At 37.8% G+C, this 27,270-nt stretch overlaps 1 protein-coding gene across 2 annotated transcripts in view; it reads right to left on the bottom strand.

The window, feature by feature from the left end:
• Positions 1-27,270, bottom strand: part of CTNNA1 (catenin alpha 1) — a 182,397-nt gene that overhangs the window by 89,029 nt on the left and 66,098 nt on the right. For both annotated transcript variants that reach the window (XM_046665466.1, XM_046665467.1), the window contains exons 6-7: positions 22,960-23,226; positions 19,704-19,907 (exon numbers count right to left, since the gene is read on the bottom strand). In XM_046665466.1, the coding sequence (XP_046521422.1) occupies positions 19,704-19,907; positions 22,960-23,226 (471 nt within the window). The remainder of the gene's footprint in view (positions 1-19,703; positions 19,908-22,959; positions 23,227-27,270) is intronic.

Genomic DNA, 27,270 nt, shown 5'->3' on the forward strand with positions numbered 1-27,270 from the left:
TTAGCCAAGAAAGCTCTGTATCATTCAATGACTACACTAGTTACACTCCTTTTTGGAAAATCAAGGAACTCAAACCGAATCTAGGGACAAAGGGTTTACTTCAAGGACACAAGTGCACAACCACTCGAGCACAGCTGGGCAACTGGCCTTACGAGCAGCCATACAGGACGCCTAGGATCCTCCTCTTGGCTGGTTGCACCATTCTCCAATCTCAAATACCTGACCCATTCTTACCCTCTATGCTGACTATCTAATTCCTAGCTGCTGTTCACCCACAAATTCACTTTGCCATGACAACCTCGTGACCCCAACTCTACTTAATGGCATAATTTCCAGCTTCAGTTCCCATTATCTAACTGCATCATTTCCCCATTATTTTCCCATACAAATTCCCAAGAGACTCTAATTGGTCTAAGAGATATCATAGGCCAGCCTAAGAACTGGAGATTGAGAAGGGGGCTGGGTGGGATAAAACAAGGCCTTCCAGAGATTGCAAGACAGACAAAAGCCCTCAGAAGAGCTACAAACGTGGCAAGGACTGTGCCCTTAAATATCTAATAAGCTGACACCTATTCAAATAACCATAATGATCGTAAGAGATATGGGGCTTTTTTTTACTTTTTATAATGGGATTTTCCAAACATATCCAAAAGGATTGAGAACAGTAAACGAACTTCCTTATGCAACATCACCAAGCTTTAACAACCATGAGCTTCCTGCTTTCTTGTTTCATTTATCACCTTTCTCTTAGTTTTTGCCAGAATATTATGAAACAAATCCACAATGTCGGATTATTTCCTAAGGGATTCTATGTACCATTCCCCATAAACCTATACTCATATCTGGATTGTCAAATCTGGTAAATTTGAGGGTTAAAAGAATTGCCACTTGACCGCTGAGGTGGTGTCCCGCATGCCGCAGCTGAAAGGACCCACAACTAAAATATACAGCTATGTACCCGGGGGCTTTGGGGAGAAAAAGGAAAAATAAAATCTTTGGGGGAAAAAAAAGAACAATCAAACAAATGTCTTCCTAATGCTTTGAGTCCACTCAAATCAAAAACATGCAGTTACCGATTCTAGCTTCTAGAATTTGCAAAAATGAAAGAGCTGTAGACAACAAATAAGAGCTAGCCAATGGTGTCAGTTTTAAAAAACACTGATTAGAAATTTCCAATTTTAAAATTGGATTTTTTTTCTGAATGCTATAAAATTTAGTATTGCTTTGAAAAAGAACAATCAGGGGCCCGCCCTGTGGTCGAGTGGTTGAGTTCGTGTACTCTGCTGCAGCGGCTCAGGGTTTCCCCGGTCCCGGGTTTCTCTGGTTCGGATCGTGGGCGTGGACATAGCACCACTTGTCGGGCCACGCTGGGGCGGTGTCCCGCATGCCGCAGCTGAAAGGACCCACAACTAAAATATACAGCTATGTACCCGGGGGCTTTGGGGAGAAAAAGGAAAAATAAAATCTTTGGGGGAAAAAAAAGAACAATCAAACAAATGTCTTCCTAATGCTTTGAGTCTATTTCCTCAATTAAGAAATTTTAACAGTCTATGAAAAAATCAGCTTTGAAAAGGTTGGGGGATGATCCTTTATCACAACAGAAATCACTAAATAAGGTATAAATGAATAACTTTTAAAAACAAAACAATTTTCCTGTATGTAATGGCTTTATCTTTTTTTCACCAATAACACAGAATCTTAAAAGCAACATAAATGAATATGTTCTGCTTCCCAGCAACCAGTATATTTATTATTATGAGCTTTAAAGATTATAGTTGGGTATCACTGGTCAAACACTTACAATTTCTCTTATAAAATATTTCAGATAATTTTATACCAGGGAATAATAAGCAATATTCACATAGACACAAGAACAAGAGCAATCTAAAACATAAATCTTTTCATTTCGAGAAGATGAGTTTCATATTTGAATCTACAGAACCAATAATTCTCCCTTAAAGCAGAGAAGTAATTCACGACAAATATGCTCTGGAGTTAAATTTAAAGGAAAATTAGCAAAGAAGCCTTGAAATAAGATGTCACACTGCATTCTATTTGGTAGACTATTAAAAACTGCAAATTACAAAACCAAATGTAAGAATATCTGCAACTAGACTAAAATAGGAGGCCAACCATTTCAGCACATTTGACAATAATACTTGTAAGAAAGTTTACTGCCCAGATATGTTTAGTATAAAGCAACTCAAAGGACGTATCTTCCATATAGTATGTCTCCAAATCATGCCATTATGAAAAAGTCCTAATGCCATTTTCAGGGAAAGACCAAACTAAATCAGTAACTCAGTCTTTGGTTCTAAATAGCCAATATTCCACTTTAAAATAAGCTATTTAGTGACTGTCAAGTACTTAGCAGTCATCAGATGTGAACAAAGATTCAATCCAAAATAAACAGAAATAAGGACATTCACTCAGAGAAGAAAAACACTGCATTCCAGACTTTCACCCTTCTAATTTTATAGTATGACTTAGAAATATGAAAACCAAAGTAATTTTAAAGACAGCCGGCCTGAAATCAGAGAAGAGGAAATTTCCTGGCAGACAGAGCTATACCTGTCTCTGGCAAGGATAGCTTGGAAACTCAATGAGTTTTTATTAACTACCTTAAGTCCTCTAAAACTTAATTTAAAAAAAAAATTTAAGATCAATAGAAAATATTGGGGTAGAAAGTTATGATCGATAAGCTTTTAGTTTTACATGTTTGTCACATATGGGCATTTTAGATAAAATAAACCGGTAGCCTCTTCAAAAGCTTAGTTTGCTACATTTAAACAATTACAATATTTTTAAATGAATCGATTTATTATCAACACATGACAATTTTGCCAAAAGTAAAGCCTATTCCTTGGGCCAAAAAGAATAAACAAGGAAGAAGGAACTGTATTATAATTTCCTAAAACAATACCAATTTGCACAGGTAAAGCACTTTATAGTTTTATGTTCACAACAAAAATGGTATCCCCCCACCTCCAAATAAGGAGGGAAAAAGACCCTTCTTGTCACCTATGATTAGACACTTTACTATAAGATCATGCAGACTGGTGGTGGGGACTGTCATTTTGGCTCTTTGCTATAGGCAGAAAGCATGGAATGGACCTGCCACAAGAAATGGGAGAGCAGCCTGTTTCTACCTACCCAGAACCCTGTTCACTTTGTTCTTGACTATGCTTCATTTATTGCTCTTTTGTTTCAAGGCATTTTGATATTTTTGCAATACCACCACCCATTATCCTATCTTCACCATTTAACTTGGTCTTGTTTAAGCCTTTCTCTGTGCCTTTTAACGAGGTTAGGTAGAGGGGCAGCTATTAATGACCCCGTTTTACAGTTGAGAAAGCAGCTCTGGGGAGGTTACTTGATCAAGCTTTAGTGAGCCCTATTCTATGGAAGCAACAGCTTACTGTCCACCATCTATGGCATCATATGTGAAGAGTACCACCAGGAGTAGCTCTGGACTAAAAATCAGAAGCCTCAGTTCTAGTCTTAACTGTTCTTAACTGGATATGATCATGGCCAAATTAATCTCTATCTCTAATTTCAGGCTGTTTTGAAAACAGGGGGTTGGGTTTTAGTTCTGATTAATATGGAGTAAACACATTCCACCCTATCCCACTGATTGCAACTAAAACTCTGGAAAGAATTCATAGAGTAGCAATCTGAGAACTGCAACAAGAAAGAGCGAAATCCACAATTATAGTTGGAGACTGCAACATTCCTCTCTCAGTAATCATTAGAACAAGCAGACTCTAAATTAATTAATTAATTAATAAGAAAGGTATAGAAAGACTGAACCAATTGGATCAACCAATGCCATCAACCAAGTGAATCTAATTGACATTTATAGAACACTCCATCCAACAACAGCAGAATACATATTCTTTTCAAGTGCAGATAGAATATTCACAAAGAAAGCACCAGGTCATAAAATAAATCTCAATAAATAATTTAAAGAATTGAAATCATGGAGCTGGCCCAGTGGCGCAGCAGTTAAGTTCACATGCTCTGCTTCGGCAGCCTGGGGTTCGGTGGTTTGGATCCCAGGTGCAGACCTAGCACTGCTCATCAAGCCACGCTGTGACAGGCTTGATGTCCCACATATAAAGTAGAGGAAGATGGGCATAGATGTTAGCACGGGGCCAATGTTCCTCAGCAAAAGAAGAGGATCGGCAGCAGATATTAGCTCAGGGATAATCTTCCCTAATAAGAGAAAAAAAAAAAACGGAAATCATGCAAAGTATGTGCTCTGACCATATTGAATTTGAATTAAACTAGAAAGCAACAACAGAAACATAAGGAGAAAATCTTCAAATACTTGGAAATTAAACAACAACTCCAAATCATTGATTAGTCAAAGAGGAAGACTCAAGAAAATTTTAAAGTATTTTCAACTAAACAAAAATGAAAAAATAATATATCAAAATTTATGGGATGCAGACAAAGTGGGGCTTATACGGAAATCTGTCCTAAATCTTTACATTTAAAAAGAGGAAAGGTCTCAAATCGATAACCTAAGTGCCCAACTCAAGAAACTATAAAAGGAACAATAAAATAAACCCAAAGTAAACAAAAAAGGAGATAATAAAGAGCAGAAATCAGTGAAATTGAAAATAATAGAGAAAAATCAATAAAACCAAAAGCTGATTCTTTCAAAAGATAACAGAATTGATAAACCTATAGCCAGGGTAACAAAGAAAAATGAGCAGATACAAATACAAACAACATTAGGAATGAATTAGAGAATACAGCTACAAATTCCCCATAAACATTAAAAGGATAATAAAAGACTGCTATAAACAACTATTTGCATATAAAATTTGACTAATTGAATAAAATGGACCAATTCCTTAAAAGCCACAAACTTCTAAAATTTATCCAAGAAGAAAGAAGATAACCGAAATTGTCTTATATCCATTGAAGAAACTGCATTTCTAACTGAAGACCTTCAAAAACATTAGTTGACTGAACTAAATTAAGACTCAGCAAATTTCTATAAAGGGCCAGAGAGCAAATATTTCACGCTTTGGGGGACATTTGGTCTCTGTCACAACTAATCAACTATGCTGCTGTAGAGGAAAAGCAACCATAGACGATAAGTAAACAAATGGGCATGGCTATGTTTCAATAAAACTTTATTTACAAAAACAGGTGCCAGGCCAGACTTAACCTGAGAACTACAATTTGCCAATGCCTATGCTAGATGACAACTAACGTCACTTCCAAATTCTAAACTTTACAATTCTATACTTCTTTGGTCAAAAATCACTTTGATATATAGTTCAAGAAAATGATGATGCAAATGCTATCACACAGAGATAACTGACTCCATTTTGACTAAGAATTGCTAGAAATGTATATAGTAAACAAAAAAACCCACACAACTCATCACTTCAGTCAAACTAGTCTTGAATGAATCATCACCTCAAAAAAGATGAATCAAGACCTTATTAAGGTGAAAAATTCTCAATTTTCCCGTATCAATAGTGTTTGGAAATAAACACTGTATGCGATTATAAACAAACCTAAAAACTCACAACACATAAAACTAAGGTCTAAGTTTAATAAACTTTGCGTCATTATGACCATGACAAATATTGTCCAAAATATGGGCGAAAAGACAGAAGAAAATTTATACTGCCTATCATCCCACCACCCAGCAACAATTACTAATATTCTGACATTTAGAAGTTATTACATTTAATCCAGAAACATTTTTTAGATATGACATCTTTTCAAGCCTGACTGACATCTAAAGAGCATAAAGTAATACGAAGGACAGTCTAACAGCAATCTCATGGAGGCTCAAACTCTATCCATCTGCAGCCTGATACTGGGCAGGCTTCCATGTCTGCTCCATCATCCCGATTTCAAAGACCGCTCCACTATTGCTCCATTAGGCCAGCACCATGTCACCGAACACGTAAACATGCATCTTTCTGCATATAAAAGGTTAAGAACTTGCCTGTTAAATATTTCAATTCATAATGCCAGAGTAGCATATATAGGAAGTACCTCGAACCTCTTAGAAAGCAATACAAAATATAACTGGGGTGAGAGGTCTTCCTCAGAGTTAAGAAGGTCTTTTACATCTCTCATCTCACACCATAAGAAAATCACACATTAATTTTTGACAAATCAGGTTTCCAAATTAAATAAATGCTGCTCTGTCAAGAGAAGCAAGTTCCACATAGGCTCAAATTTTGCATTCAATGCAACATCTATTTATATCTAAATTTCCCCAAATATGCTAGGCAGCTCACAGAAAAGTTTACACTATCAAATCAGTAAAACATATGGAAGTACAGCTACAGAACTATGGACGAGCAATACAGGCGAAGAGTCTAATGTGCAAAGCCCAAGTGTTCAAGCAAGACGGAAATCATAGCATACTCTACAACAAAACTCAGCCCCTGCAGCTGCACATCACAAAGCCAAGTGAAACATCTATAACACTCAAGTAACACCAGAGAGTCTAGTATGGAAGGATTTTCTAAGAAGCTTTCTGTTCTGCTCATTTCAAGATGCTATACCAGACATGGGTCTATCTTACTTAGAGTGGAGTATTTAGTTTCAGAACAGTCACTTATAAAGCTATACAGTGGAACACTCCATCGCCATTAAAGAGGCTGAGGCAAAATTGCATTTGCTGACTTACAAAGATGCACAATCATAAAAGTATTAAGAGTGCAGATTTGCAGGTCAAAGAGATGAGTTCAAATGTCAGCTGTATGTATATGTGCTTTTGAGCAAATAACTCAATAAAGGTTATTATGGGGGCAAAATAGGTAATAAGGTATGTCTCTTAAAACAATGGCTAGCATATGGTAAGCAGTATAATAGTACAGATAATCATTTTCATTGTTAAAAAAAGAAAAAACAATAAGAACAGAACAGATATGTGTGTACATAAAGACATATCCAGAATGAAGTCTGGAACGCTATACACAAAAAGTAAGTGGTAGGATTACAGGTGATATACAATGAACACAGAACTCTTATAATCAGAAAAAAAAGCTATTCTAATTTTAAAAATAAGAAAATGCAGCCACAAAATACTGCAGTAACAAACTCTCCTAAGAGGCCTTCAAAGGCTGGGAAGCTCTGGCTATGCTGAAGTGATTCCAGGAAGGCATTTGCAAAACTGAGAAGAGATTATCATCTAAATTAAGTGCTTTCCTTCACTACAATAACAATATAGCTCTGAAAGTGAACAGTAACTGCATCCTATTCATACATTCCATATCAAACTATTATCCAAATCAAATAAAAATTTTACACCTCATATATTAACATAATCAAACCCCTCAAATATATGACTAGTCCAATACAAAAAAAATGTCTAGTTATTGCATCCCTCCTTCAGGATCCTACAATCACTGCAACTAGTGTTTTGGGGCAAGAACACAGATAAAATTTATCCGTGAGCAACATCATCCTCACCAGGTTCTAAGCTGTACCAATTTTCTTCTGCCTAAAACTAGTTTTAGGTATAAAAAATACAAGGTATAATAGGTACTATATATGGATTACTGTACCATTCTGGACATTCAGTGAAGAAGTTATTGCTAAACTCTTAGCTACTCAGCCTTAGCTGGTTGGTAACAGCGGTCAGAACTAGCCAAGAGAAATAAAATGCAAGCAAGAAACATAAACTACATAAATAATTTTAAATTTTCTAGGGGTTATAAGTAAAAAGAAACATGTAAAAATTAAGTTTAAGAACAGATTTTATTTAACCCAATATATCCAAAATATTATCAATGACATATTTTACATCCTCTTCTGTATACTAAGTCTTTGAAATCTGGTGTGTAGTTTATACTTACAGCACATCTCAACTTGGACTAGTCACATCTCAAGTACTTAACAGCCGCATATGGCTACTGGCTACCATGCTGGACGCTCTGTGAGCGAGAGCTACTCAAGCCTAAGGCGTGTGCTTCTCACCAATTCTAAGCAATAACTTCAGTCAGTCAACATACATGATTAAGGATGAACTGCTGGGCAAGACTGTTCAGGCCAAAACCAAATGGAATTCATTTCAAGGATTGGGGTCTTCTATGTTTCAGATATCGTGTTCAAGTGTTTTTCGGGGGGTGGGGGGAGTTTTGTTTGTTTTTTGATGGATCAGTGGGTTGAAGATGGGTGTGGTAATGGAGACAAATAAAAGCTTAATTCGAATAAATTCTACTGTTGGAAAAATAACTAGAAGCACATGCCCTAACAAAGGGGAAAAGGAACACATTAAGGATCAGCCCATCTCTCAGCAGAATGAAGAGTATGAAAAAAAGAATTCAGCTGTATAAAGTACAGGGTTCTTCAGAAGGAAGTTTTCCACTGGCACTGAAGTAACTTCAAAAAACGTTATAACACACAACTGGCCTCGTAAGTCAGCCACATATTGAAGGAGCAGAAATTTTAACCCATTAACCTAGCAGTTTGTTTTAACCCATTAACCTAACAGTTTGAACCTAGTTATATGAATATTTTGTTTATAAGCAGAGAACATTAAGAGAGTTAAAATTATTTTAAAATTAAAAAAACGCTCTGCATATAAGAAAGGGAAAAAAATTGGAAATACATATCCCTGAATGTTAACAGCAATGGTGGTTCAGTAATTTAATGCACATGTATGACTTTCAATTACAAAAAAATAAACAAAGTGGCAATAACTTTTTTCAAATTCAATTACACTTCATTTTAATTTCAATCCATTCACTTTTAAACCTTTTAAGATTATGACACCCATCCAAGCTGTTTTTCTTTCTCTAGAACCCTCACAGGCAGAGTAACCTTAGGCTGATAGAGGAGGAACAAATTAAACTTAACCACAACAACCGCATTTCATTTCAAGGAAACCTGGAAGTCATTTGTGGAACTAGAGAGATCCAATGAATGATCAAAAAACCTCTACTGTCATTCATCAGAGGCATTTTCATAATGTTAAGTAAGTAGGGGTCAAATGCATTACCTTTAACATCAATATCTCTTAGACCATCATACAGTAAGTTAGCAATAGAGCCAAGAATGCCCTCCAACTCTTCAAACCACAATGCAAGCAGGAGCATTAAGGCTGCTGGCCTCCTGGCCCATGGAGCCTTTAAAAGGGAGTTCAGCCCTCAGCTGATGAATTAAAATTTAACTCCACTCTGATCTAAGATACCACTTTCACTCACTGCTTATTTCAGAGTACTTGATTTATTTTTTCAATAAACATCATCTGTACACTGAAAGACCCACAGGAAGCAGAGGCAAACCACCCACAGCTTCCGCCTCCAGAACTGCCTAGAATATAAGGCCAATAAGGGCAAGAATTGTCGGTTTTTTCATTAATGTATCCCTAGCACCATGAATATTCAAAATTGATCATTTTATTCCTTCTCCCAAGCCAGCATGCGTTCATTAAGCAAGCACTTACTGAGGACCTCTTCTAGCATTATCCTAGACTCAGACAAAATATTTTTAAAAATAGCTCTCAATGGGTGACATCAGCAACATGGTTGAGAGGGCTGTTCCCTTTATCTTTCCCCCTTTGAACTAGAACTAAAGGGACATTCATTGACCAATGGAGGATACCCACACAGCACAACAGGATGCATGAGAGACCCATGCAGCTGTACATCTGAAGGTGATGGGCAGGGCCTCCAGGTAAGTAGAGATGGATGAGCATTCCCCTACCCTTCCCTAGCAGCCCTACATGCATGCACGAAAACTTTCTCGGCTGGCGGGAGCACCCAAAGTGCTGCTGTGGTCCTGCAAGTGGGAACGCACCCCCACAGGACTGTAAGAAGAGGCAGAAGCAGCCCCAAGCCCGCACACAAACACTTTCTTGGCTGGCAGGGGAGCCCACCAAGCTGCTGTGGTCCCAACGAGTGGCCCAGGCTGGGACTCCACGAAGAAGCCCCACCCACCAAGCCCAGTGGCCAGTGCAACCTTAAGAACAGGCGGTAGCAGACCTATATGCATGCACAAACACCTTCCCAGCCAGCAAGAGCACCTAAAGTACTGCCACAGCCCCACAAACGGCAACACACCTCAGCCCAAGTGTAAGAAGAGGTGGCAGCAGCCCTGAGCCCGTGCACGATTGCTTTCCCGGCCAGCGGGACCACCCACCATACGCCCCCCACAACCTCCAGTAGATAGGGTAGGATCAGAAACACAGCTCTTGCTTCTTCGCCAGCAGTAGGAGGTGGAATCTGCAATTTGATGCTACCACAAATGCGTCAGCAAAGGGTTAGTCCATCAAACACCATGAGAAACTACATCAACAATTCAGAGCAGAAGGAAAATGACAAGTATTGAGAGATCAATCCTGAAGTCACAGAAATTTACAAATCTAAATGACAGAGAATCCAAAATAGCTGTCATACAGAAAATCAACGAGCTACAAGAAAACTCAGAAAGACAGTTCAATGAGCTCAGGAATAAAATTAATAAGAAGGAATATTTCACCAAAGAGACTGAAACTATTAAAAAAAAAAAAAAAAGCAGAAATTCTGGATATGAAGAACACAATCAATGAGACAAAAAATAACCTAGAATCTTCAAAAAATAGAGCTGATGTTATGGAGGAAAGAATTGGTGATTAAAAGGATAGAAATACAGAAATGCTTCAAATGGAGGAGAAAAGAAAACTAAAATCTTTAAAAAATAAAAGAATTCTTCGAGAAATATCCAACTCAATTACGAAAAGCAACATGAGGATTACAGGTATTCCAGAGGTAGAAGAGTGGGAGTAAGGAGCAGAGAGCTTATTCAAAGAAATAATACCTGAGAACTTCCCAAACCTGGGGAAGCAAGTAGACCGAAAAATACATGAAGCCCATAAAACTCCTAATTACATCAACGCTAAAAGACCTTCTCCAAGACATCTAATAGTAACAACTGTTTAAAACTGTTTAAAAAGTAAAACTGGCAAAAGGGAACAACAAAGAAAAACTATTAACGAGAACACGGCAGAAGAAAATAACCTGCAAAGGAAGCCTATCAAGGTTTAAGCAGATTTCTCAGCATAAATCTTACAGGCTAGGGAGAATGGAATGATATATGCATAATACTGAAACACAAAAACTTTAAGCCAAGAATACTCTATCCAGTGAAACTATCCTTCAGATACAATGGCGAAACAAGTTTTCCCAGATAAACAAAAGCTGAGGGAGCTCATCACCACTAAACCTTCCCTACAAGAAATGATCAAGGATGCCCTAATACCTGAAACAAAAGGCAAAGCTTTACAAAGCTTTGACCAAGAAGATAAGCAGGCAAAATCAGAAAACTGCAGCTCTCTTTCAGAACAAGGTAGCAAATACTTAACTATAACTTAAACGATGAAGAAAAGGAAAGCATCAAAAGTAATTATAAACACTTCAACTGAGTCACAACTCACAATACAAAACAATTTGTGACAACAAATAACTCAGAAAGGGAAGAGGAAAGAGATGGGATCTGCTTAGGCTAATGGAGATAAGAGGCTACCAGAAACTGGACTATCTCATCTACGATGTCTTTTATACAAACCTCACAGTAACCACTAAACAAAAAAAAACAAGGTCAAGCCACAAGTCATAAAAAAAGAGAAAATCAACACAGAAAACCACCAAAATGAAATGGCAATCAGAAATATAAAGGAAGAAGAACAATGGAAATATAGAACAACCAGGAAATAAGAGATAAAATGGTAGTATTCAATCCTCATATATCAATAATCACTCTAAATGTAAATAGACTGCAAAAGACAGAGAGTAGCTGGATCGATTAAAAAACAAGATCCAACAATATGCAGCCTCTAGAAAACACATCTCAGCTCTAAAGACAAACACAAACTCAGAGTGAAGGGATGGAAGACGATACTCCAAGCAAATGGCAAACAAAAGAAAGCAGTAGTTGCTACACTTATATCATACAAGCAGATTTCAAGATAAAAGAGACAATGAGAGACAAACAGGGGCTGTATATAGTGATAAAAGGGACTTTCCACCAAGCGGACATAACACTTCTGAATATATAGGCACCTAACACAGGAGCAACAAAGTATATAAAACAACTATTAACAGACCTAAAGGAAGAAATTCACAGCAATATAATAATAGTAGGCAACCTCAACACCCCACTTACATCAATGGACAGATTCATCCAGACAGAAAGTCAACAAGTAGCGGATTTAAATGAAACACTTGTTCAGATGGGCTTAACAGATATAGAGAGAGCATTCCATCCAAAAACAGGAGAATACATATTCTTCTCAAATACACATGGAACATTCTCAAAGACAGATCATATGTTGGGAAATAAGGCAAGCCTCAATAAATTTAAGAAGACTGAAATCATATCAAGTATCTTTTCCAACCACAATCCTATAAAACTAGAAATCAACTACAAGAAAAAAGCTGGGACAGTAACAAATATGTGGAGACTGAACAACCATTAGATCAATAAGGAAATCAAAGGAGAAATCAAAAAATACCTGGAGACAAATAAAAATGAAAATACACATACCAGCTCTCATGGGACGCAGCAAAAGCTGTCCTAAGAGGGAAATTCATGGCAATACAGGCCCACTTCAACAAACAAGAAAAATCTCAAATAAGTAATCTTAAACTACAAGTAAAAGAGCTAGAAAAAGAGGAACGAACAAAGCCCAAAGTCAGCAGAAGGAGGAAGATAATAAAAATCAGAGCATAAATAAACAAAGTAGAGAGTAAAAAAAAAAAAGTAGAAAGGATCAATGAAACTAAGGGCTGGTTCTTTGAGAAGATACAATTGACAAACCCTTAGCCAGACTCACCAAGAAAAAAAGAAAAGACTCAAATAAATAAAATTAGAAGGAGGAGAAATTACAATGGATACTGCAGAAATACAAAGGACTATAAGGGAATACTATGAAAAACTATATGCCTACAAATGAGATAACCTAGAAAAAAAGGATAAATTCTTAGACTCATATAACCTCCCAAAACTGAATCAAGAAGAATTAGAGGATTGGAATAGACCAATCACAAAAAATCAAAAACCTCCCAGTGACCAGTCTGGTGGCATGGTGGTTAAGTTCGTATGCTCCACTTCACAGCCTGGGGTTCGCAGGTTCAGATCCCAGGCGTGGACCCAGCACCACTCATCAAGCCACACTGCGGCAGCATCCCACGTAAAATGAAGGAAGACTGGCACAAATGTTAGCTCAGAAAGAATTTTCCTCCAGCAAAAAGACGAAGATTGGCAAGAGATGTTAGCTCAGAGTCAATCTTCCTCACAAAAAGAAAAAAAAAACTCCCAAAAAACAAAAGTCCAGGACCAGGTGGCTTCTCTGGAGAATTCTACCAAAATTCAAGGAAGATTTAATACATATCCTTTTCAAACTACTCCAAAAAAGTGAAGAAGATGAAATACTTCCTAATTCATTCTATGAGGCCAACATTACCCTGATACCAAAACCAGACAAGGACAACACAAAGAAGGACAATTACAGCCAATATCACTGGTGAACACAGACACAAAAGTCCCCAACAAAATATTTGCAAACCAAATACAGCAATATATTACAAGGATCACACACCATGATCAAGTGGGATTTATACTAGGGACACAGCAATGGTTCAACATCCGCAAATCAATGTGCTACACCACATTAACAGAATGAGGAATATAAATCACATGATCATCTCAATAGATGTGGAGAAAGCATTTGACAAGATCCAACATGCATTTATGATAAAAACTCTCAATAAAATGGGTATAGAAGGAGAGTACCTCAACAGAATTAGTGCCATATATGACAAACCCAAAGCCGACATCATACTCAACTGAGAAAAACTAAAAGTCATCCCTCTAAGAACAGGAACAAGACAAGGGTGCCCACTCTCACCACTCTTACTCAACATACTACTGGAAGTTTTGGCCAGAGCAATTAGGCAAGAAAAAGAAAGAGAAGGAATCCAAATTGGAAAGGAAGAAATGAAATTCTGGCTGCTTGTAGATGACATGATCCTATGCATAGAAAATCCTAAAGAATCCATTGAAAAACTATTAGAAATAATCAACAACTACAGCAAAGTTGCAGGATATGAAATCAACTTACAAAAACCAGTTGCATTTCTATACACTAATAAGGAACTAGCAGAAAGAGAGGTCAAGAATACAATCCCAACGAAAAGAATAAAATATCTAGGAATAAATTTAACCAAAGAGGTGAAAGACCTATACACACTGAAAACTATAAGACATTACTGAAAGAAAATGAAGAAGATATAAAGAAATGGAAAGATATCCATGCTCATCAATTGGAAGAATAAACATAGTTAAAATGTCCATATTACCTAAAGCAATCTACAGATTCAATGCAATCTCAATCAGAATCCCAAGGACCTTCTTCATGGAAAGAGAACAAAGAATCCTAAAATTTATATTCAACAACAAAATACCTTGAATAGTTAAAGCAATCCTGAGAAAAAAGAACAAAGCTGGATGTATCACACTCCCTGATTTCAAAATATACTATAAAGCTATAGTAATCAAAACAGCACGGTACTGGCACAAAAACAGACATACAGACCAAGGGAACAGAATTGAGACCCCAGAAATAAAACCATGCATCTATGGAAAGCTAATCTTTGACAAAGTAGCCAAGAATATATAATGGAGAAAGGAAAGTCTCTTGAATACACAGTGTTGGGAAAACTGGACAGCCACATGCAAAAGAATGAAGTAGACCATTATCTTACACCATACACAAAAATTAACTCAAAAGGGATTAAAAACGTGAATGTAAGACCTGAAATGTAAAACTCCTACAAGAAAATATAGGCAGAACACTCTCTGACATTGGTCTTAGCAGCATCTTTTCAAATACCATGTCTACTCAGGCAGGCAAGGGAAACCAAAGAAAAAATTAACAAATGGGACTACATCAGACTAAAAAGCTTCTGCACAGCAAAGGAAACCATGAACAAAATGAAAAACAACCCACCAACTGGGAGAAAATATTTGCAAATCATATGTCCGACAAGCGGTAATTTCTAAAATGTATACAGAACTCAGAACTAAACAACAAAAACAAAACTGAGCAAAAAATAGGCAGAGGAAATGAACAGACATTTTTCCAAAGAAGATATACAGATGGCCCACAGACAAATGAAAAGATGTTCAACCGCACTAATTATTATGGAAATGCAAATCAAAACTACAATGAGACATCACCTTACACTGGTCAGAATGGCTATAATTACTAACAAAAAATAACAAATGTTAGAGCGGATGTGGAGAAAAGGGAACTCTCATACACTGCTGGTGGGAATGCAAACTGGTACAGCCACTATGGAAAACACTATGGAGATTTCTCAAAAAATTAAAAATAGAAATACCATACAATCAAGCTGTCCCACTAGTGGGTATTTATCCAAAGAACTTGAAATCAACTACCCAAAGAGATTTAGGCACCCCTATGTTCACTGTAGCATTATTCACAATAGCCAAGATGTGGAAGCAACCCAAGTGCCCTTCTACAGATGAATGGATAAAAAAGATGTGGGGTGTGTATGTGTGTGTGTGTGTGTGTGTGTATATATATATATATATATATATATATACACACACAATGGAATACTACTTAGCCATAAAAAGACAAAATTGGGGGCCGGCCTGGTGGCATAGTGGTTAAGTTCACGCACTCCACTTTGGGAGCCTGGGGTTCACAGGTTCACATCCCAGGCACAGACCTAGCACTGCCCATCAAGCCACGTTGTGGTGGCATCTCATATAAAGTAGAGGAAGACTGGCATAGATGTTAGCTCACCAACAATCTTCCTCAAGCAAAAAGAGGAAGATTGGCAACAGATGTTCACTCAGGGCCAATCTTCCTCACATTAAAAAAAAAAAAAAAGGAAAAATCATCCCATTTGCAACATGGATGGACCTTGAGGGTATGATGCTAAGTGAAATAAGCCAGACAGAGAAAGACAAACACTGAATGACTTCACACATAAATGCAAGATAAACAAACATATGAATAAACAGAACAGATTAGTGGTTACCAGAGGGCAAGAGGGATGAGGGACAGGCAAAAGGGGTAAAAGGGCACATATGTACAGCAACAGATAAAAATTAGACCACTGGTGGTGGGCACAATGCAGTATATACAGAAATTGGCAAACAATAATGTACACCTGAAATTCCACAGTGTTATAAACCATTATGATCTCAATAAAATAACTAGGGGGGAAAAGGCAAATAAAATAAAATACTCTCCTTCTTTCAAAAGCTTAAAACCTAGTTGCCAAAATTACATGGACAAAGGAAATATAAGTAAGCAACAATTCAAGGAAGTAAAGAGTTAGGTGCAAAACTTCAAGCAGCAAAGAAATAATGTAGAATGGTGCAGTTTGAAATGGCCTTCAGCAAAGAGATGGGGGGAAAATGTGGGCCTTGAAGGAAGAGCAGGTTAGGTTTAAACAGGTGGAAAGGAAATTTCAAAAACATAATAAACAACATCCTCCTGAACGCATGAGCTCACACTGGCCTGAGTGGACAGAACAGATTGGAAACTGGAGAAACTGAGTAGAGTCTGGAATAAGGGAACAGCAGTGGAGACAGAAAGGGACAAATGCAATAAACCATCCGAGCAGTTTCTCCACCTTCACTGCACAGTGGAATCACTTGGGGAACTTTTAAAAATACTGATGCCTGGACCTCAATCCAGTGATTCTGACTTACTTGGGGTACAACCCAGACATCAGGACTTTTAAAAGTTCCCTAAGGATTCTAACACGCATCCAAAGTGAAGAATCATCGCCTTAGATGAAAAACCAATGTAACTTGGTAAGTGGCAACACAAGATGAAGAAGGAAAAGACTCAAGAGATTTTGGCAAGATTTTAAGAGTATGTATCTATAAAAATAATGACATTGTGAGAGAAGCCAGGAAATTAAAAAAGTAAAAATATGTGCCTTTCTGGACTTTACCACTCTGTCTACAATGTTCCACATAGTGAACCAGTTTTAATTAATCCAGATTGTCTCAATTCTCCATATACCATAATTGGTTGTTTAATATTTTTCAACAGAAATAATCAAAACTTAAAGGGAACTATTTTTTAAATATCAAGGTAGAGCTCAACCTAAAGAATAAATTCTCCATAAAGTCCTCTCGAGTTTTCCAGCTAGAAATAATCTCATCCTCCTTGCAATCCCCATGGCATTTCAGTGGTACCTATGACGGCACTCCCAATAAATGCCTTGTAGAGACCCTGTCTGATTCAGAAGGGAGGGATCAGTGTCTAATTCCTCCTCTTACATAGTGCCCAGCACACTACTTTGCGTGTGACACACACTCTATATGAACTAAGTGACAGGCAGACACTGCCAGTTAAGTTCTGACTGTCACTAGAGGTTCTAAATGTTTTTGAACGCATCATAGTTAGCAAAAATTCACCCCCAGTTGCTTCTGCTTCTTGCACTCTTTTACTGCTCTAAGCTTTCTTCAAGCATGCTTCATTGCCCTCTACCTTTATTCTCACTCCATTGCTTTTTGACAGGACCTAGCCTGCTCACAACTACACAAGTCAATACAAGGAAACTAAATATTTCCTCTTTAGGAGAAACATGTTCAGAGACCATCTTCTAAAAATATATTTCTGAATCTCAAGAATAATTTCTTTCAAAACCCCCATCATAATCCATAAATTTCAACCAAACAGCAATCATTGTTCTAGTTTTCACTTAGATAATAAAATTTTATCTAAGAGTGCTGCTATGGTCTCTATGTCTTGAGTACAAATGTTTACCATCTTTACTTACATCCATGACACAAACAGAAAATACTATTTGTCTGACAGTCTGGGGAAAAACCAGAAGGTAACTCATGACCAGGGATGACTAACCCAAGATCTGACCAGTCCAAAGATTCAAGGGGTATCTTGTAGACTGGGTAGGAAGCGCTAATATAGAGCACTGAGAACAGCTTTATCACATACTCTTTCCCACCAAAGGCTATTTTCAAAGTGGTTTCCTAATCATAAATGCATTGAACACTGTTCTACGACTTCAGCGCTACACATGATAGCAGATAACTGGTCCACATACACATCATGAGTCCTTTGTCTCCCTGTTTAAGACTCCAACATTGTGAGCCAGTCTTCAAATTATCCATTTTTCATATTTTCTGATTTTCAAGCTTAGATGTGGATTTTTAAATGTGTCCCACATTTTCACTGTGACTTATCAACTGCTTTTCCATTTGATTTAACTAAGCCTCTAATCTCATTTTTCTGAGGGAGACTGCATACGATCAAAACATGGCAATGGCTTAAAAAAATGCAACATGCTTCACTAATTTCACAATATGGTAGAAGCAAGATAGGCACAAGAAGGCATTCATCTTCACCCTAGGAATTCCAGCATGACTCACTGTTACATGTTCACTTACATAAGCACATAAGTGAACAAACAAGATGTATGGCAAATGAACAAATGAGAAAGTGTCAAGATATTTTCCTGAAAAGTATTAAATAGGCAAAAATCACTAGTGAGAACTAATTTGTATTGTCCCTCTTCCCTTTAAAACGATTTTATTCAATTTATTCCTTCTTTGCCACAGTAAAATAATGGGTTCAAGGTCTAAACTTCAGTAAGCTTAAGTTAGCATTAAACAACTGCAATGAAGACGAAGTATTCGGGAAGGAAAAAGGAAGACAAAGACACTGACAATAGAAGGGGGGAATCAACAAGTACAGTATTTTCTATGGCAAAAAGTGTTAAGTGTCAAATTTCACAGCACTGCTTTTTAAACACAAACCTTAAAAATTCAAAAACACTACTCAGTTTGCCTAATACAGCTCTACTTGGCAATTACCTACTCTTAGGACACTCTTTATGGTTCATGAAAAGAACCTCATCAACTATAAATATTTTCAGCATTCCCTTTTGCCCAAAATTAGATGGCCACCTAGATGTGATAATGGAATTTTAGGGGTATTGAACGTCATTATCCTTAGGATATGCATGCTGAAATATTTTAAAATACTTGAAATATTTAGAAATAAATTTAAATTTATTTCTAAATTTATTTTATATTTATTAAATATAAACATTTAAAAATAGGTGCCGGCCCCATGGCCAAGTGGTTAAGTTTGTGTGCTCCTCTTTGGCGGCCCAGGGTTTCGCCGGTTCGGATCCTGGGTGCAGACATGGCACCACTTGCCAAGCCATGCTGAGGCGGCGTCCCACATGCACAACTAGAAGGGCACACAACTAAAAATACACAACTATGTACCAGGCTTTGGGAGAAAAAGGAAAAATAAATAAATATTTAAAAATAAATTGAAAGATTTAGAAGTGAAGCAACATAAAGTAGGCAACTTACTTTCAAATATTTCATAGAAAAAAAGGTTGTATATGTGTAGATATACACACATAAATTATACACACAAACATGCAGATGTATCTACATGTTAACTGGTCATCTAGATAAAGGGTAGATGGGTGCTCACTGTATGATTTTTATAAGTTTAAAATTGTTCAAAATAAAAACTCGGGGAGAAAAGTGGCACACAGAAAGCCATTTATGGATCCATTCCTTGAAAATTTGCCCCACTCAAAAGAGTCAAGGAGCCAAGAACATATTTAATATTTATGGTTAAAGCATCTCAGATTCAATCTATCATGGAAAATTCCTCTTACTTCAAAGAAAGTTCTGATACTCACATTGCCCATGTACTCTGAGAGCAGGTCCTGCAGGGCCTGGCGGACAGCATTACACTCTGCCACAATTCTCTCACGCCGGTCATCACGGGTGCAGGACGAGTCAGCCATCAGGGCAGCACCACTGATAATGCTTTCCAGGCGCTCCTCCAGGGAAGGCCTAAAGCGCTCCTCACTGAAGCTCAAGGGGTCCACAATGATTTGTTTCTGCAGACGAAGTATTATTGAATCTTAGTGTTAATGTCTGTTCCCTCTATTATTCAAGAAAGTGAGGAAAGCGTTGATTAGGAACAACAAGATGTAACACAAAAATTCCAACACCTGGGGGCCAGCCCGGTGGCATAGTGGGTAAGTTCACGTTCCGCTGTGGCAGCCCGGGGTTCACAGGTTTAGTCCCGAGCGTGGACCTAGCACTGCTTGTCAGGCTACGCTGTGGCGGCATCCCACATAAAATGGAGGAAGATGGGCACACATCTTAGCTCAGCAACAATCTTCCTCAAGCAAAAAGAGGAAGACTGGCAACAGACGTTAGCTCAAAGCCAATCTTCCTCACACACACACAAAAATTCCAATGCCTGAAGAGTTACACTTCTTGGCAGATGACACACCATCCCATACAAGTTGGTCTACGGTAGATCACTTCTCAAAGAAGGCACTGGGAGAAATACTATCCAGCTGAATGTGGCCTGGGTAAGGTATGATACCACAAATGCAATCACAAATATGTTGGCATAAAAATCATGTTCACACTACCTAACCTGAACATCTAAAAGGCAGCCTATAGAGTTAAGTTATATAACTATATAAGCCTATATAGCTAAGTTACCAGATGAGAACTACAGGAAAATAGAAGTTAGCTCTCTTTTTCTTTTGTATATAGAGTATAAAACTGCTATGTAACATTAGCAGAACTGTTTCACCACAAAAAAGTTAATAAAAACAGGGGCCACCCTGGTCGTGTAGTGGTTAAGCACACACGTTCCGCTTTGGTGGCCCGAGGTTCGCCGGTTCAGATCACAGGTGTGGACATGGCACCGCTTGTCAAGCCCTGCTGTGGTAGGCGTGCCACATATAAAGTAGAGGAAGATGGGCACGGATGTTAGCTCAGGGCCAGCCTTCCTCAGCAAAAAGACGAGGATTGGCAGCAGTTAGCTCAGGGCTAACCTTCCTCAAAAAAAAAAAAAGTTAATAAAAATAAAAACAAAACACTGGCTTCTGTTCTCAAAGTTTCAGAAAGGAATGCATTTATAAGCAATTTCAACCTATTTTCCTCACCTTACACATCTCACCAAATTTTATAAACAATTCATTCTTAAATTTATCTTGTTATGTCTAAATTGGAGATCTTCTCTGCCCAGAGACCTCCAGGTATTCTGTAAGAGATGAGAGCAATCTGCCCCAACAAAGTCACTCCATGAAGCGTAACTGCCCAAAAAACAATAAACCCTTCCTCTGTCTCTCCTTCACTCCCCTGACTCCACTTTAATCCAGCTTTCCCAGTGACGAGTGAGATCAGGTCACAAGTAAGCTGTAGATACAAGGTCAAACATCAACACCATCAAATATCAAGAAAGCAGCTATTGGCCTCTCTCCAACTTCACTTTACAATTTATCCTCACATTGGGAAATGACTGTGTAAACATTTGCTTTAATTTTTCTTTATAGGGACTATGTTCTTATTGATTTCAACTTGAATGCCAAGTTTTTTTCTTAAAAAAAAGCTTGCCCTTTCCAAAAAATATGTATTTCTTCTTTCTTGCCTTCCAAAGAACCCTGTTTCAAAACTGAACATAAAATACCTTGAGTTCATCATTAACCTACACTTCAGCGGGATCATTTATTTATTTATTTTTACCAGATTAAGTTATTGCAGGATTTCTCTGGTCAAAACTGAATATACAAGGTCTTCTGACCAGGAATAAGCAATAAATGGTCATAGAATTTTAATAGAGTCATAGAGCTGCAATGGGCCTGCCATCACTTACTCCAACTCCCTCATCTTATGAATGAAGTTTCACTGTAGCCCTAAGAGGTTAAGAGGTCTCTGATATACAATTACTTAACTTGGGGCAAAATGTAATCCTTACTGCCTTGAAACAGGCCAATATCTAATACTGCCAAATTTGAGGGGGGAAAAAACAACAGTGACAGTAAACAGTAAGATGCATCATAAGAGTTTGCTATAAAGTCATCTAATATTTAAGGCTCCAGGGTAAAAATTCAGTTCTAACACCATGGTCTTGAGGCTTAACACTCTCTCTATCATTTATGAAAAGTGGTAAATCAGCCATGCATATCAGCAAGGATCAGTTACCCCAGCCAAAGTAAAGGGGTAAGACAAAGAAAAGAAAAGGTAAAGGCAATGAAAACCTGTTAAAAACAAAATGCACTCTATTATATTGATTCTGTACTTCAAAGCATTCCTACTTATGAAAGGATGCTGGCCACCTGGAAAGCAATTTTCCCTTATGTTAAGTAAAAAAAAAATTTTTTTTGACCCAACAATTGTTTTTTTAAAAAAAAAATATATAAAAAAGAATCTTAAACTGCTGCCATCTACTGGAAACCCTGAAGCACTGTGCATAGGAACTGAAAAACAAAATCCACCGGAAAACTTAATGATTAGAGTTTATATACATAGCAATGTATACACAGAATGTATACACAGAACAGATCGGGGGCATCATCTATAAAAAGTAACTATATTGCATTGTGCTAAGAAAATATTTTTATCCCAAATTTGCTTCCACTTGATTAAATTTTGTCTATTATTACAATGTAGTCATTGAGAAGTATATCTAGGCAGACAAGTAAGATTAAGATGATGGCACTTCCGCTGTAGTCACTTATGATTTGTATGTATCTCCCACCAGATTGAGCCCCTGGAGGGCAGAACTATGTGCACTTTGCCTCTGTTCTCCCATGGCTTCACATCTGCCAGAAGGTTAAAATCTTGGTTGAAATGAACCAAACTCATATCCTTAATAAAGAATGACCTCATAGGAAACACAAGTTGCATAAAAGAATTCAGAAGTTTAACTCAAACGAAAAGAGAAAAGAAAGAAAGAAAAAAAATAAATGCTTTAGGCCAAGTCAAGATCAAGTAGACAGATGATTCACCAAACTTATTTCAACTGAGAGTGCAAATCTAAGCAGAATTGAGCTTTCATGAGAAACCTTGATCACATCTCCCCAGGGATCTGTTAACTTCGGGGGATGGTCAAGAGTCTGAAAGCTTAACCTCCCAAGTATAACTTACATCAAAGTTATTGAGTGCATATGCCAATTCTCCTCCTCCACCCTGGTGCTGGGAGGCATCGTCTGACGCAGTGGCCTGGGCTGCATTGGAAATGCCTGTGACTGCCTGCTGCAGCTGCTTGTATATCAGGTCTCTGTTGGCTTTATAGGCTGCAACATCAGGGTGCTGTAGGCACGCCTGGGATGCAGTATAGAGGATCGGAACATTTTTCTGCAGGATTCCTCTGGCTGCAGCCATCTGATCACGATGGCCCACATCCTTCAGTTCCTACAAGAGTAAAACAAGAAATTGAAATAGTCTTTCTATAGGTTCTATTTATATTAAAATTTTCCAGTAAATGCTGAAAAGTTAGAATTTCTACTAATTAGACACAATATTTTCATTAACAGCCTGGCTTAACAGTTTATCACAAAGGAGGCAGTATGGCTGAGAAAGTAGGAGTTCACACTTTTCCCAACCACACAGTCCTGGATTTAAATTTCCAGCTCTACTTTTTCTTGGCTATTGTGATCTTATTTAAACTCTGCCTGTTCAGTTTCACCTCCTGTAAAATAGGAGCAGGTAACAGCATCTCTCTTATAATTGTCTTGTGGATTTAATGGGATAATACATGTAAAGCACCTAGCACAGCATTAAATAAAAAGCAAAACATAAAACTGACCAGCATCTTGATTACAACTACATAAAGATGTATATATCTATTCCAACCAAAACAGAAAAATCATTCACAGACACATTTAAATAGAGTAAGATTTATCACAAGGATTTCTTTCTCAGTAAGTTATAAAAGTTCATTACAAGAGTTCCGTGAAATTTGAGATGGGATACCACAGGTGCACGTGAACTATGCAAACCAACCAGGTGAGGATGTGGCAGGCTACTCTCCCAAAGACCACCTTAAGACAGAGGTCAGGGGCCGGCCCCGTGGCCAAGTGGTTAAGTTCGAGCGCACTGCTTCGGCAGCCCAGTGTTTCATCGGTTCAAATCCTGGGCGTGGATATGGCGCCGCTCATCAGGCCATGCTGAGGTGGCGTCCCACATGCCACAACTAGAAGGACCCACAACTAAAACTACACTACTATGTACCAGGGGGCTTTGGGAGGAAAAGTAAAATCTTAAAAAAAAATAAATAAAAGACAGAGGTCATTAAGGCATAAAGCTGAGACTCATGTGCTCCGTGACTTTAATCCAAAAGGTTTGTATTTCATTGTAATACTCTATATACATGTGGTCTTAAGTGAAACTGTCCTTTTACAATTTCCTCTACCCCATAATTCTAATCCACAGTTAAAATCTTTTGAGGTTCTTGGCATGATTTCCACTACTGGCATCTATTTGGTAGACTGACTAGATATGCTAAGTGACAAGTAAGTGATACGAACAACGAGCAAGATGGAAAGGGAGAACTTGCGTTATCCCCTTGTTACTGAAATTACTCAGAGGAAAAAAAACTAAGCCTTTAGTAAATATGGATCACCACAAGGTCAGCCCCGGTGGCCTAGTGGTTTAAGTTCAGCACACTCCATTTCCTGCGGGCTGGGTTTGGTTCTGCAACTGCTCACATATAAAAAGAGGAAGACTGGCAGCGGATGTTAGCTCAGGGCGAATCTTCCTCAGGTAAAACAAATGGATCATCACCACACAAGAAAAATATGTGATAACCCTAACTGACCTAACTGTTACAAGTCTATTTTACATGTAATCACAGAATTTCAATGTTAATGTCACCAACTGAATCCTAGAGTACAAATTTAAACATTTTAAAAATGAGTATTACATGTGTAAACACTAAGAGAAAACTGACTAAACTTAGAAAGGCCAAAGTCAATTACTCAATTTAAAATCTGACTTAGGTATTTAATGGCTCATCTTTCTAGATGAGTTCTTAATTAAGCACTGGAGACACCAAACTGGCTTCCTTTTTCTGAAACCTCATCTCACTATATATTTTAGGTTTGCATCTTTATTCAAACCTTCTATAATATGACAGCTTACTTTTCCTCCCAGAATTCTTTTCTCATTGGAATCCGAATTTACAAGTAATAGCTCACAGCACTCCAAATGCCCTATAGCACAGCACATTAGGCTAAATATTCAGAAACGGGACCCTGTGGATTTAGAGAATCAGTGATCACTTTAAGACTCAAGCTATGAGAGGGGGCTGAGGTTAACTATGATGCTTAAACAGCTAGTGCGCATGTTCTGTGTGGCATTTTCTAGATATCCTGCCCACAGTACCACCTTGGGGACTTTAAGCCTTCTGGGGAAGCATTTATCTTTAAGTATTTATATTGTCCTCTGTTTTATAAAATGCTTTGCAATCAGCTTTGGCATTCTTCCTCAGTATCCATAAGCAAGATCAGTACAGCCTCTTATAAAGGATACTAAAGACACTTGTAGTCACGTAAAGTTAATAGCTGCCAGAATTACTATTCAGCACCTGACTTTCCCAAAGCCACTGCCTGGCCTGGTGTGATAAATTTCTTCTTTTCCAAAGACTAATATTAGGTTAAATATTCAGAGACAGGACCCTGTGGATTTAGAGAATTGATGATCATCTCAAGACTCAAGCTATGACAAGCAGCCAGGGCTAACCAATATGCTTAAGCAGCTGGTACACATATTCTGTGTGGTATTTTCTAAATGTCTCACCCTCACCATAGTGTTATCTCTGATAGACTCTGATTTACCAATACAGGGGGTATATCTTATTCTATGAAGAAAATAAGAGCTAAATATTATCATTTGTCCTAACTACTAACGTGTTCCACCTTTTCTCTTTTGAACCGCTTGTGCCATAGCACAAAGAAACTAGGTTTTGTTAAGTAAAGATAGGAAAATAGACACTATCACACAGCAGCACTATTTACTTTAATAAGAATAATGATTGATTGTAAGTATTCTTTTCAAGATATGTAGTACTGATAAGTAATCCAAATTAGTGAAAAAAATGAGCTATTAAGCAATGCAATAAATTACGAAATTAGAGTTCCTTGGTCTACTTTAGCCTTCGTGATTCCCTAACTTCACCAATCCAGCTATGTTTCAAAGCAGACTCAGGAACAGTCAAACAAAAACATAAAGAGGAAATGACTGCCTTCAATGTGATGTGAACTAACCATCACATGCAGTGACCAAGAAACAGAAGCTAACTTCTAAGCAATCTATAACACTCTCTCTAACCAAGAGCTGGAAATTCAAGTGAAAGTTTCCTCTCATTTCCGTCTTAACAATTTAAAATTGTAGCCATAGATACATTTGATCAGATGTCTTCTCTTGGATTCAAACAACTATACTTAAAGAGACGGTCCATGGTCATCAAACCCAGCCAGTTCAGATAATTTACACATAAAACACTGGCAGTACTATCCATTACAATGTGTCTGTTCAGGTTTTCAGGAAAAAAAATCATGAAAGTCAGAGTTCACAAACTACATAAGAAGCATTACGTTTTTACCAAATATCTCAACAAGCTCTATGGACCTGGGAGAGCGGAATGTAACCATCAAAGTATTCCATCTCTAGCATATTGGGAAGCCCAAGTGGACAATGCAAGGCAGAGGTAGCCCTCCTCACAGGAACCAGGGTTGATGCTGGCCCAGTCTTACCTCTGCCAACTATTTCACCCATACAGTCAAAGAAGAGCCTGCAGCCTAATGGAAATTCAACACTTGTGGTCAGCAAATAATATTCTAGCCCAAGAAAGTAATAGATTAGGGCCTTACTTAGAATCCCATTCCAGGATGGATGTGCAGTACAGCTTATTCGTTTGTTGGTTAAACAAATATTTATTGAACACTCCTCCATTCAGGCAATGTTCTAGGCCCCAGGGCCCACAGTAACAATGTAAACAGAAAAAATCTCTATCCTCTGGAGCCAGTCAGCCTGGGTTCAAAATCTGACTCCACCACTTAGTAGATGAATGACCCTGCCAAATTATGTAACCTCTACATGCTACAGTTCCTTCATCTATAAAAATTAACATCTGATCAATTATAGTTATCCACTTTATACTATTTTATGAAGATTAAATGAGTCTGTGTTTATAAAGGGCTTCTAACAGTGTTTAGCACATAGTGAACACCTTTTTAGAGCTATTCATTATCATTTGTAGCAACATCCTTGCTACCACACTATGTCCCAAAAAAACCTTAAGGATAAATAGGTAAATTCCAGAGAGCCTGCAGACCTTATGAGGTTTAGCATTTCCTCAGTGGGTAGCTGCTGCCTTGAAGGATACAAGGGAGGCTTGGGGGCTGGCCCCATGGCCAAGTGGTTAAGTTCACGTGCTCCGCTTTGGCAGCCCCAACT

This window comes from Equus quagga, chromosome 7 (genome assembly GCF_021613505.1).
Source record: "Equus quagga isolate Etosha38 chromosome 7, UCLA_HA_Equagga_1.0, whole genome shotgun sequence".
Classification (NCBI taxonomy): Eukaryota; Metazoa; Chordata; class Mammalia; order Perissodactyla; family Equidae; genus Equus; species Equus quagga.